This window comes from Ammospiza nelsoni, chromosome Z (assembly GCF_027579445.1).
Source record: "Ammospiza nelsoni isolate bAmmNel1 chromosome Z, bAmmNel1.pri, whole genome shotgun sequence".
NCBI lineage: Eukaryota > Metazoa > Chordata > Aves > Passeriformes > Passerellidae > Ammospiza > Ammospiza nelsoni.
The window spans coordinates 38114289-38126922 of NC_080669.1; the positions used below are offsets into that span (position 1 = coordinate 38114289).

General features: G+C 39.8%; 1 protein-coding gene across 2 annotated transcripts in view; it reads left to right on the plus strand.

Moving 5' to 3' along the window:
* The window catches only part of TTC39B (tetratricopeptide repeat domain 39B), a 77939-nt gene that overhangs the window by 45647 nt on the left and 19658 nt on the right, over positions 1-12634 (plus strand). For both annotated transcript variants that reach the window (XM_059492513.1, XM_059492512.1), the window contains exons 3-6: positions 7834-7938; positions 9201-9332; positions 11104-11180; positions 12320-12387. In XM_059492513.1, coding sequence (XP_059348496.1) covers positions 7844-7938; positions 9201-9332; positions 11104-11180; positions 12320-12387 — 372 coding nt within the window. In that variant the 5' untranslated portion in view covers positions 7834-7843. The remainder of the gene's footprint in view (positions 1-7833; positions 7939-9200; positions 9333-11103; positions 11181-12319; positions 12388-12634) is intronic.

The window sequence follows — 12634 nt, forward strand, 5'->3', positions numbered from 1 at the left end:
GCCAGGCTAAGATCACTTGCCAAGGACCCAGACACTGACAAAGCAATGGGGGAAAAGACCCCTGGCCGTGATTCTTATCAAGTGTGAGGGGGAGAAGGTATCCCTGTAAAGATGATATTCCATGTAATTTAGACAGATGGACTGCAGTAGAGAAAGTGACTCACTTCCTAAGGGAATTAGCTGTTCAAGAAATGAAGTATTTTCATGTGGTCAACACCCAGGTCCCCTCAGAGCCAGACCACATCTTGTGTCAATTACTCATGTTGCAGAAATTTCTATGAAGTGTAGCAAGGGCACATGAAACAGTGCCTTTGACAACAGTAAGTTGGAAAGATGATGCACCACCAACAGCAATTGATGCAATTTGGCAGCTCGGGGAATATAAAGACAGTATTTCTTCCTCCATCACAGAATCTGTGGAGAAGCTAACTGATGAACTGATGCAGGAGCTCCAGCAACTCAGAGGGAATATGTGTGAGCCTACATTTCAGTAACTGACAGCAGGCATCCTCTTTCTTTGAGAGAGAGGATATAGAAGATACACACCATGGGGCACCCTACGATTTTACCTGCAGGACCATGGAGAGGAGACAAGGAAGTGGGATGGGTGGGAATACCTTGATTGTAGATGCACTGGTGTGGGAATTGCAGGGAAAAACAGCCATAACTTGAAGTTGCTGTTTCAGTCTCCAGTAAACAGTTTTTCAGGCAGATTTTTCAGTCCGATTGTACTACTGACTCTGTGGATGTACACTTGACCTGGGGCCTTTGGGGGCAGTCCAGTCTGGCTAGCTCTGGACCCTCGGGTCCTTCACAGTCTTACAAGTAAAAAGTAAAAGACTGGAGTCAGTCTTTCTCCTCGGGACAAAGGTCCCACATTTATTATGGAACTATTCCAGGGGATGCGGGAGAGAAAAAAAGAGATGGAGAGTCTCATTGTGGGAGCTTCTAAACCCAGGGGAAGGGGGCTGGAGGAGAGGTGTCGAACGAAGCCAATGGGATGGAAGCGATGGGAGGGGTGAGAGGAGGAATGACCTGGGGAGAGACCACCACCACCACCAGGGGCTTTGGGGGAGAGGGGAAAAACAGAACAAACCATGTGATACAAACATACTATTCAGTGCAAAATACCAAACCCATGGCAAAACAACAAATAAATAAACTATTTAATGCAATACAACATATGGAGAGAAGTACAAGTCCATTTCTGCAAGATAATAGTAGGAAACATTGTGACCAGTATTGAAGGGGCCCTGCCTCCACCTAGGGGAGGAGAGAAATAACCAGGTTTATTGGACTGTGTGGGTTTGATGACCTGGCACAGGAGCCCCACAGGAGTATAAGGCTTCAGTAGACAGTGGTGCACAATGTACCCTAATGTCATCAAGCTGCATAGGGATGGATCCATTTGGATTTCTGGGATGACAGAGGGATCCAAAGAGCTTACTGCATTGGAAGCTGAGACTAGCCTGACTGGCATGAGTGGCAGAAATATCCTGTCTTGACGGGAGCAGAGGCTCCCTTCATCCTTGGCATAAACTGTCTCAGGAGAGGATATGTGAAGGATTCAAAACGCTGCTGATGGGCTTTGGTATAACTACCCTGTAGACTGAGGAAATTTCAGACATCCCTTTTGCTCTTGGGCTGAAGAACAGCAGGTGCCAGTTGCCACCACAACTGTGCACTAGAAGCAATGTCTCACAATCTAACTCTCCAATTTCCATTTATAAACTAATTTGTCACCTAGAGAGCCACAGAGTGGTCAGCAAGACCTGCTTACCTTTAACAACCCTGTATGGCCATTCTGAAAGTCCAGTGGAGAGTGGAGGCTGACAGTAAACTGTGGCTTGAATGAAGTTGTACCACCTCTGAGTCCGGGTGTACTGGATCTATAGGAACTTCCATATGAGTTGGAGTCAAAGGAAGTCACATGGTGCCACAATTGATACTGCTGTTGTGTTTTTGTTAGTCCCTTTGGGAGTAGAGTGCAGGCCACAGTTTGCTTTTGTTTGGAGCTGTGTCCATAGTACCTGGAATTGACTGCCAGTCGGAAGGAAACACAGCTGTATCATCTGCCACAGACTGATGAAGGCTGGAACAAGATGAAGCTCTGAAACACCTGCAGTGTGTTAATGATACCATTTTGTGAGAAAATATAGTAAAAGGAGTTTTTGAGAAAAAGAATCAAATAATCCAATCCTTTTAAAAGCTGGTTTTGCCATAAAACAGAATAAGGTAAAGGGACCTACACAGAGATCCGGCTTTTAGGAATCAAAATGGACATTGTCAGATCCCAGTGGTTTTTATTAAGGTAACAGTGATGTCTTCAACAGCTAGCAAAAAAAAGACAAGACTTTCTAGGTGGTGTGGGATTTTGTAGAATGCACATTCCAGCTTGCAGTCTGATTGTAGCCCTGTCAGTCAAGTGACCTGGAAGAAGAATGATTTCAAATTGCCCTCTGAGCAGCAACAAGCCATTGAACAAATCAAGTAGGAAATAGTTCATGCTGTAGCCCTCGAGCCAGTCTGAATAGGGCCAGTCTGAACATATGTAAAAAACAAGCTTTTTATTGCAGCTGGAGAGAGTGGACCTACCTGGAGCCTCTGGCAAAAAGCACCAGGGAAGTTTTGAGGCTGACGTCTATGTTTTTGGAGCTGAGTATACAGAGGATCTGAAGCCCACTATACTCTAAAGGAAAAGGAGATACTGGCACCTTTCAGAGATGATTGGTACTGACACACAGCTTCTGGCACAGTTACCTGTGTTGAGTTGGATGTTCAAAAGGACTAAAGGAGTTGCATTGATCACATAAAGGGTTTGGATAGGAAACCCTTCTTATCCAGGAAACTTGGAATTAATCATGAGCTGGTCAGAAGCAAAGATTTTTGGAATGTCACCAGGCTTGCGCTGAAGAGTCCCAGTACATAATAATTTCCCAGAAACTGAGAAGCAATATACCTTGTTTACTGATTAATCCTTCTGCTTGTGGGAAAGCAGCTGTATGGAGTCCGCTATGACAAGTCACAGAAATTGCTGGAGGAGAACATGAATTGAGTAAATAAGGAGAGATGAAAGCCATCCAATTGGCCTTAGACTTTACTGAAGGAGAGAAATGGCCAATGCTTTTTTTTTATACCTCTGTACTGATTCATGGGTGGTTGCCCTATGGTGGGGGTGGCAGCAGTGGAAGCAGAATAACTGGCAGCCTAGGGGTAAACCCATCTGGGCTGCTAAACTGTGGCAAAACATTGCTACCTGGTTGGAAAATTGTCTTGGTTTGAAAAGACAGGTGTCTGCTAAGGAAGACAGGAGCCTCTCTTGAAATGGAAAATGTAAACTCCCTCCTTCAGAATTTTTATGATTTTGAAATTAAGGGGCTCTCAGGCAAAGATATGGGAGTAGTAATTACAGTTATTAGGAAAAATAAAAAACCACAAAAATAAAAATGCAGTAATATAAAACAATACTGACAGTGTCAGAATACAACCTGACACCCTGTTGGTCAGGCTGTTGGTAGCAGTCTGATTGAATGGTGGCTGCAGTCCTCTTGCAGTGACAGATGTGGTCCTATTGAAACAATGGTCTTGTAAAAGGGTGCAGGTTTCCTCTGAAGGTCCAGTGGCAGTGTAGATGGGCCTGGTCTTCCTCTGGGAATCCAGTGGAAAAAGCTGCTCCTCTGGGAATCCAGTGGGAAAAGCTGCCTGTGGTGTCCAAATCTCAGATTATGTCCAAGTAGGAATGCTTGGCTCCTCCCCCTGGGTGGAGCATCTCACAATGGGATGATGTAATTTTATCAGTCATACAGTGAGGCTCAATGGCATATTAACAGAAAATATCTTCCTGGAGGGAGGATGGGTTGTGGAAGAGATAAAGAAAACTGCCCCACCTGGTTTTAGCAAGTGGCCCAATTAACAGAAGATAACTGCCCACTTCTGACAGATGGCAATAGAATTTACACCCCCAGCCACATCTTATATTTGCAACTTAAGACAAAAGGCTGTTACCAAGGGTGACGGACAAAGTCATAGACTGCATGGATTCAACAAAAAAAATATTTTTTGGACGTTTTACGAACATTTGACAAAGGTGTTCCACAGACTAGGGGAATGATGTCTTTCTCTATATCTGTCAAAACAGGTAAGTAGGGAAGGTGATAGGGTATTGGAAAGTGTGACATTTGGTGTGACATAAAGGGTATGGAATAAGGGGCGGATAAGTGTTAGTTTGGCTAGGGTAGAGTTAACCTTTTTCACAGCATCTCGTATGGGGCTGTGTTTTGGATTTGTGCTGAACATAGGGTTGATAATATGGAGATATTTTTGTTACTGCTGCTCAGGGACCTCCCTGATCACCACCTCCCACAACTAAGGCCTTTTCTGCTTTTCGTGTAGTCACACAGGCAAGGGAACTGCATGTATGTGGGAGATTGGAAAGAGACACAGCAGGCGCAGGTGACCCAAACTGGGCCCCAAAGGGATATTCTATACCATACGACATCATGCTCAGTATATAAAGTTGGGAGAAGAAGGAGGAAGGGTGGACATTTGTAGTCATGATGTTTGTCTTCTCAAGTCACTGTTATCTGTGATAGGGCCCCCTGCTATCCTGGAGATGGCTGAACACCTTCCTGCCCATGGAAAGCAGTGAGTTAGTTCCTTTTTTGCATTACTTGTGTGTGAGGCTTTTGCTTTCCCTATTAAACTGTCTTTATCTCAGCCCATGAGTTTTCTAGCTTTTACCCTTCAGTTCTCTCCGTCATCCCACTGCTGGGGAAGTGAGTGAGCTGCTGTATGGGGCTTGACTGTCCCCTGGGGTTAAACCATGACACCAGGTGTAAAATCCATAATAAATCACTAGGTGTGAAATCCATAATAACATCATGGAAGTAGTGTTAACTTAATCTGCTCTGGGTTAGATTAAAGAGTATGTTCATCTAATGTACTAAAATGTATAAAGTTCCTGTCCATTTCAGGACGGGAGATAGGGAAAAAATAAGATAGAAGGAAAACAGCATGAGTCAGAAAGAGAGTGTGAGTCAGCATTACTGACTGAACTGTTCACTAATCTGGTAACTTGCTGTAGAAATTAGTTTGTGATGTTTCAGGAGTAGAAGAGGAAATGTACTTATTCTGAGCCACTGCATAGAAATGCCAGCAAAGATAACCAGGTTGCTTCTGAGTCAGTGTGCTCCTTTCTTCTGACTATTCCGCTATCAAGTTAGGAATCTGAGTTGCAACAAATCCTTCTGGTTATGTTCTTGTGCTGCAGGATGTAGGAAAACATTAGAAAACATATGTGGAGAGTAATGAAACAGGAATGAGGAAATTTCTGGTAGAGAATATGATTCACTTACCAGAAATGACAGTTTGAGAAAACTGGCTTCCCAAGTTTTATGTCTGAAGTGGCACAGTAACATCATTTGCATGCTTGATGCAGGGAACATTAAATACATTAACTTAAGGAATACTGTTTGCATTGTCTGCAGACTTTGGTCGCATATAGGCAGCATCAGGGGAACGAGTTTGTAATAAAGGGAAAAAAACACGATAGCCAGGTGCTGGAGAGATAGGTTTCTTACCCATTTAGCTGGGAAAATACAGTTTTGTGTCCTTACACAACTGTGGTTTGTGAGATCAGTTTGCAAATACTGATATATTGTGGTGATGCTCAAGCTGGTGGTGTGATGGGATTTGGGAGCCTGATGGCAAACCATCCATACATGCAGCTAAAATGCTGTCATATCCATGGGTGTGTTAAATGAAATAAAGATTAGGTTTTCTGTCCAGTGGAAGTTCCAGCAGTTTCTGATTGCAGAGGTGGAAGTGTGCAGATTTACAACATACAAGTACAGAAAATGTATTTCTGTTCATTAAGATGAGGCTTAGTAAAGCAGTTGAAAACAAAACGTTGCCCTTAGATCTTGGTCCTTGCCTTCGGAGAAGTGCTACAATGGTGGAGTACTGTGATATTATTTCTCTGCTCATGCTTCTCATGTGGGAAGCATACTGTTTTGAGGCTGAACACCAGTATATCGAAACTTAGTGTTTTAAGGCTTTCATCAGTTCTTAAATTACCTGTAGTTACCAGTGGTCCATGTTTCTTCAGATTGTTTTATGAACTCTATGATTATACATGCCTTGTTTGCCACTCTCTTCCCTCTCTTGACTTCAGATCACCATTCATATTCTCCATGGTATGTGAAGCAGAAAATTGCCTCACAAGGGGTTTTTCTGTTCCCATGGCTGACAGAGTTCTTGGCCCACCACGAAGTTAGTAACCATGCCTGCAAGGAGGAGAGGACCAAAAGGGTCATTTGTCCTCTGTAATTTTGAAGATTCCACACACCTTAGTACTGATCTTGGCATTTGTTTGGGGACAGACCTGGAACAGGCCACTGCTTCAGTGCTAGTCACAAAATAATTGTAGTGTGCAAGTATGAAGAAATAAAAACTCATTCTTGGTGTCTAGTAGGTATGAACTTCAGTTACTGATGTGGTGGTGGTGGTGTTTTTTATTTTGCCACTAAAGACAACTAGTGCCAATTTGGTATTTAAAGGAAGGAAAAAAATCCCTCCCCACTCTCTTCCCACCTTTTGTTTTTACTTTCTTGAAAAACTTTTGAAAGCAACTAACCCATTCTTCCTAGCAGGAAAGGCAGAGCAAATGGAATGAGTAATCTAACTAGGCATGGACCAAGTGAAAAGAGTTTCATTAGACACAGATGTGAAAAGAAGATACAAAAGCATGGGAACGCACAGAGGGTAGGGATAATGTGTTATTAAGGGACTAACTCAGGTCCTTGCTTGTGTACTAGGAAAAAAATCAGCCTTTAAATGTAGTTAAAAATACTTATTTGGAATGTTTTTGCTAGCAGATGATACTCCTGTAATTATTTAATAAAATTGAACGATTTAAAAAAGTTTTGATCTTTATAAGCCATTTCAACACTGTTCTTTGGAGGTCAAAAAAGTCTAGTCATATTTTCATATTTTCGCCCCACTCTTTGTTTTGTGTGTGTCTTAACTGTTAGAGCAGCTGTACTCCTCTGTTGTTCTTTTCTTAAATTCGTCCTTTACAGTTCTTCACTTCAGTTCAGTACTTAAATATTTATCTCATTGACATGATCTGTTGCTTACCACTGCTTAACTGTACTTGTAGAAAGCCCATTATCTAGTTTAAACCTGTTGTTTTAAAGCTGTAGAGAGATTATCTTTTCCAGATCCATCTGTGCACATTGATGGCTGTGTAGCCTCTGGCAGTATGTCACTACCATGATTGTCAGTTTGTCCCAGGTTCGGCCCATGGAATAATTTGTGAGTGCCCCTGAGTATTTCAGACAGAACTGGCCAAAGAATGGGTTTGTTGAGATGGGTTCTGCTTAAGCAAGTGCAAGTGCTTTTACTTGAAGTGAATTAGGATGAAAAAAGCTATTGGCATAGCTAGGTTTCTGACAGAACTATTTGTAGTATACATGTTCGCTGTATGTGATTTTTTTAGATTAAAATATTGTCTTGTGACCTCTTTTGAGATTCTAATATGAGCACAGAGTCTGGAACAGCATTTCTACTGATGGGAAAGATTGAGAGCTTGGACATGATGATAAATTTTGAGAATTTTTCTGGTAAGATTAGGGGGACGGAGCTATAAACATCACTTAAATAAGCAATGCACCTGTGTAACATAGATAAAGTGTCAGGCATATGCTTTAGTTTTGAAAAATTAAATTACGAAAACAAAATCACCACAAAAGACCTGTGTTACATAACGAAAAGGCATTTTAAATATTTTTGTTTATATTTATAGTTTGAGTAAACTAAGAATCTGTTTTTTAGGGCATCCAAGATGGATCTCAAGTGTGCTCTGGAAGAATGTTCAATGGCACTGAACTTATTTCTAAACAATAAGTTCTCGGAAGCGCTGGAACTACTTCGTCCATGGTGAGATTCTGTTATTTCCTGAAGTTGTTGTAAACAGACAGTATTTAATACCTGAAGGTTAATTTAAAGTGTCTGAACATAGTAGTTTTAATTTATTCTCTTTTTTCCAAAATTTCTCCATATTTGTGGTTTTTTAAACTTTTTTTTTTGGGTCATTAAAGACATCTGACATTGTTTATGAAGCACTGAATTGTGATGTTATAGAGTTGATCACTCTAGCGTTCTGTCTGTCCTCAAGCAGAGGGGAGAGGCTGGGGAGCAAGACCATATTCAATGCATCTTTGATCAAATAATTTGTAAAATGAAACTGTTTTTGACAATACAGAAAAGCTGGAGCAAAGCTCCAGAATAGTCTTTTGGTTATGTTTTATATTATGTTTGAGTCTGGTGCTTATCTTTAAGCTCATCTTTTTATGTTCTGACTATTTTCCTTGTTCCCCTGTTGCCTTTCTTCCACTGAGAAGAAAAGTATGGCAGTGCAGATGTAGGGAATTAAAGAATATGGAGAAGTTCACAGATGAAACCTGTCTTACCTGTGACTTCATCGGGAGGCAGTCTGAGTGGCTGATCTTTAGGACTGGGATCTGAATCCCATCCACCATTCTTCTCTTGTCTGTGTCTGAAAGGAGCGCATGGTATTGAGGGATGTGTTGGCAAGAGGGATATGTAGCCAATGTCAATAGAGTGAAGTAATATTCTCCCTCTGTATGGTGCTAGTAAGAATGGATTAAGAGTGATACGTTGGTTGATGTTGTACAAACAAGCTCAAAGACAGCTTTAAATGAAACATCAGAAGGATGACGCAGCTATCAAGTGTTTGCTTTTAGTGGTCTGGAGAGCTCATGTGAGGAAGGCAGTAGGCCAGGAATATTATCTCTTAGAATTAGTTGCAGTTAAGCTCAGTGGAAGATGATATTACTGTTGGAATACCAGGATCTTTCTTGCTCCAAGGTCAGGGAGAATAAAACTCAGGAGACGTTGTTTTTGAAGTCTCACCCTGAAGTTTATTATCCTTATCTATTATGAACTCATGAGATGTGAGCTCTCTCTAACAAGTCGAGAAAGTGAGCTAAAATGATGTCTATTCAAGGCTATTTAAGTCATAATTATCCAATAAACATTTGTAGATTATATTATCAGATCTGTTACTTTCCTGCTTAATTCTTCCATCTTTTCACAAATTTACACAAGTGTCTCTGCATTTAATTTTGTATTGCAATGTAAAGTGTTGCTTAAATGCACAACATTCATGTTTTCCCTAGGTCCAAAGATAGTATGTACCATGCACTTGGATACAGCACTATTTTAGTTATGCAAGCTGCAATGACCTTTGAACAGCAGGATATACAAGTGGGAATTTCTACAATGAAGGATGCTTTGCAAACCTGCCAAAGGTGAGCCCAAGCAATCCCAACCGTAATGAGATACTAAATCCAAAAAGTATTATTTGTGACATACCCCAGTTCTCTGTATGTTTTAAAAGCAGGCTCTTGTCTGTATGAGAGTGGCCTAAATTTGTTAAGGTGGACTAAGTCCCACTACATTACTGGTGAAGATATTTTTCTACATGGTGTTGTGGCAACAACAGACTTGTCCTGTGTGGGTATTAATAGCTACTACATTTAGTTAAATGATTGTTTCACTGTGTAGACCTACACATAAACTGACATTTTTCAACTGTCTGAGCCATTGGCATCTGTGACTTCTTGTTTTTCCAAAAGTTTCAAGGCCTGTATTTTGAATTGTCCCCTTTCAGCATGCAAACATCTTAAAAAAGTTGTTTCCAAAGGTTGAACCAATAGTCTGATACAATTAAGCTTGTACTAAGGTTTCTGCTGAAAACCAAATAAGTTTTTTTTTGTTGTAGTTACAAATATGTTTAGATTACCTTAAAATTAACAATGTTAAGAGCAATTTCTGTTGCTCACATCAGAAATTATCTGGACTGAACATTTTGCTTCTGGTCTTTCTTTGGACAGCAAAAAAAACCCCTTAGAGAATGGGTTGTGGAAGCTGAAGTTTAAACAAATCTCTTCTTCAATATTGGTTAATCTATTTTATCACAATTATTTCCCAAAAAATGACTGCCAAATATTAGTTTAGACATTTAACATTATCATCATCTTAGCCATGGCAAAAAAGAAATGAGAAAACGTTATCAGATGCTGTCTGAAGAAGAGAAGAAGTCAGCAGTTTCTGCATCTTTTTTGGATGTGCTATCAATTTGCAGTTTCATCTGAACTGTGTTGTTTAGTGTGTCTGAAGATTAGATGTGCCTCTAGTTCTAGACAGCTGCAGTACAGGATTTCATCTCTGCAGGATATAAACTTTAATTCATGAGTACTCTGGTGTAGTCTGTCTCAAAACTCATAAAAATGCAAGAGAAAGTTAATTAAATGTTCGAAGTTGAAGAATTACCATAACTACATGTACCTTAATTGACTCTTTTCTTGTGTGCATTATGTTAATGTGTAGTGTTATAATCTTCTTCTCAGGATCCCACAATTGTCAATGTGTAGTGTAAACAAAAATGATAAGCTAATGGTTAGTATTTATAATCAGTGACTCCTTGGCTTACAGAGTGCATTCATTTTCTGAATATAGCGTTGTTTCTCTAGCTTCTTCATAATGCCGAGTTGTTTGTAATTTTTTTCCAAAAATTAATTTTTGGAATTAAAATGTGAGTTGAGATCTCTTGGAAGTTAAGTGTGTGATTTTATGGCATTTTATCTGGCATAAACCACCATAAAATACTGAAACATATTTGTTGAAAACAGAGCTCCTTTTCATTTTTTCATTCTAATTTTGCGTGCATGTTTAAGAAACAGAAAAACGCAATTCATAAAACTTTGAATTCCAGTTAAAGTGTCTTGCCCAGCATCAGTGACACCTCTGTAGCTAGTGAGTGGCAGTGGGGTTGAAGCTGTCACGCATTTAATGTAGATTAATGGAAATTGCAAGCATGCATTTAATGTTGGATAGGCTCTTTAGCCTAGAGGCATACAAGTCTTTAGACTACTGAAAGAATTTAAACTGTTGACACATGATCGTTTTGCTAAGAATCTGTGTAAATTTTGGTTGGAAGTTTTTAAGAATTCCAGTTATTAAATTCAGGTTTGTGTTGAAATGTATGGCTTTCTTTTCTTCCCTGCACAACCTATTTAGATTCAGGAAAAGAAGCACAGTGGTGGAATCCTTGTCCAATCTAGTTTCTAAACAGACAGTGGATCAGTTGACTGAAGGTAAGTAGTTAAATAACACAGTTAAAATAAAAAAGTGAAAAAAGCTCAAAACTATCCCTACCAATGTATACAAATATGCTTAACTCTGACTTTACTCGTGTCTTACAGTAATAAACATGCAAATCATGTATATAATCTTTTCTAATTTGAATGCAAAGCTTCAGTGGAGAATTCAGGCTAATGGGGTTTTTTTTGTCTCTGAGCATGCATGAATTAAGAAAGGAATGCCTTTCACAACACATTATAGGACTGAAGGGAAACTTCCTTTTTTTGATTTAAGAGAGCTCCCAAAAGTTTAAGAACCATTGATGCGGAGGAGTACATCCTTGTCATTAGTTGCATTGGAATCTGAATATATTAACAAGTTTTGTGCTTGTCTGTTTTGCCTTAAGGTGTTTTGGGAAATGGTATCAGTACATTGTTCATGGCTCTGAAAATGCTGATCTCCTATTTCTGATTCAGGCAGAGTCAAGTATGCATTTTTTTCTAACCTGGCACAAGAATCCTCTTTAATACTTGGACACATCAAACTCACCACGTATGCACTGTACATACAGCAGCCTTGTGCATGTGGCTGGTCTTGCAGCATGGGTGCAGAGCAACTTGTGTCATGTGTGTTAAATCAAATGTACTTTAGTGCTGCATGAAGACAGAAAGTCTGCCTGGGGCTTTCAGTTTGTTAAGCATGACTTGGTGAAAACCTGTTCATAATGTCTCAGTGGATGTAGGAAAAGCCTGAACCTCCGTGAGGGTTAATATTCATTTACAGAAATTTCTTGTAAGACGTGGAAGGAGGCCAGAAAGACTGAGTTGCAGTGGGCTGTTAAGCTTAGAATCAATGAAAATTGTAGGAGACCCATCTACCAGAATGTCAGGTAGCTTTTGCCATAGACTGAGGTCAGCTCTGACAATGTTTTGTCTGAGAAGAAGGGAAATAGAAGAATTCTGTTGGGATTTGTGTGTTAGAGCTATTACTCAGCAATTACTGAAATGGCAACAGCAGAATTTTGCTTTTTTTTTTTTCTTTCTTTTTTTTTTTCTTTCTTGTCTTGGCAGCATTTTGTTTGTTCCATTGACCCCAAGAAGACAGTATTGACAATAACATTGCTGATAGTAAATAACTTTTCTTTCTTATATAGAGGAAATGCATGCTGAAATCTGCTATGCTGAGTGCTTATTACAGAAAGCCGCTCTCACCTTCGTACAGGTAAAGTCCGTTTCTCAACAAAAGATGTGATGTTCAAACAAAATTTTTTTTCTGTTGAATGTTATTTCATGGCAGCAGTTGAAAGTATGGTAAATCTTGTGCTGCTCAGCAAAGTTCTCTCTTTGTTTGTATGAATAACCAAAGATGATATTCAGATATCAAGGTATTACCCTAAGGTATAAACATACCACCTTTTAAACATACCTCCTGTTTTATACAAAATGGTATGTTTAAATGATTTGCACAT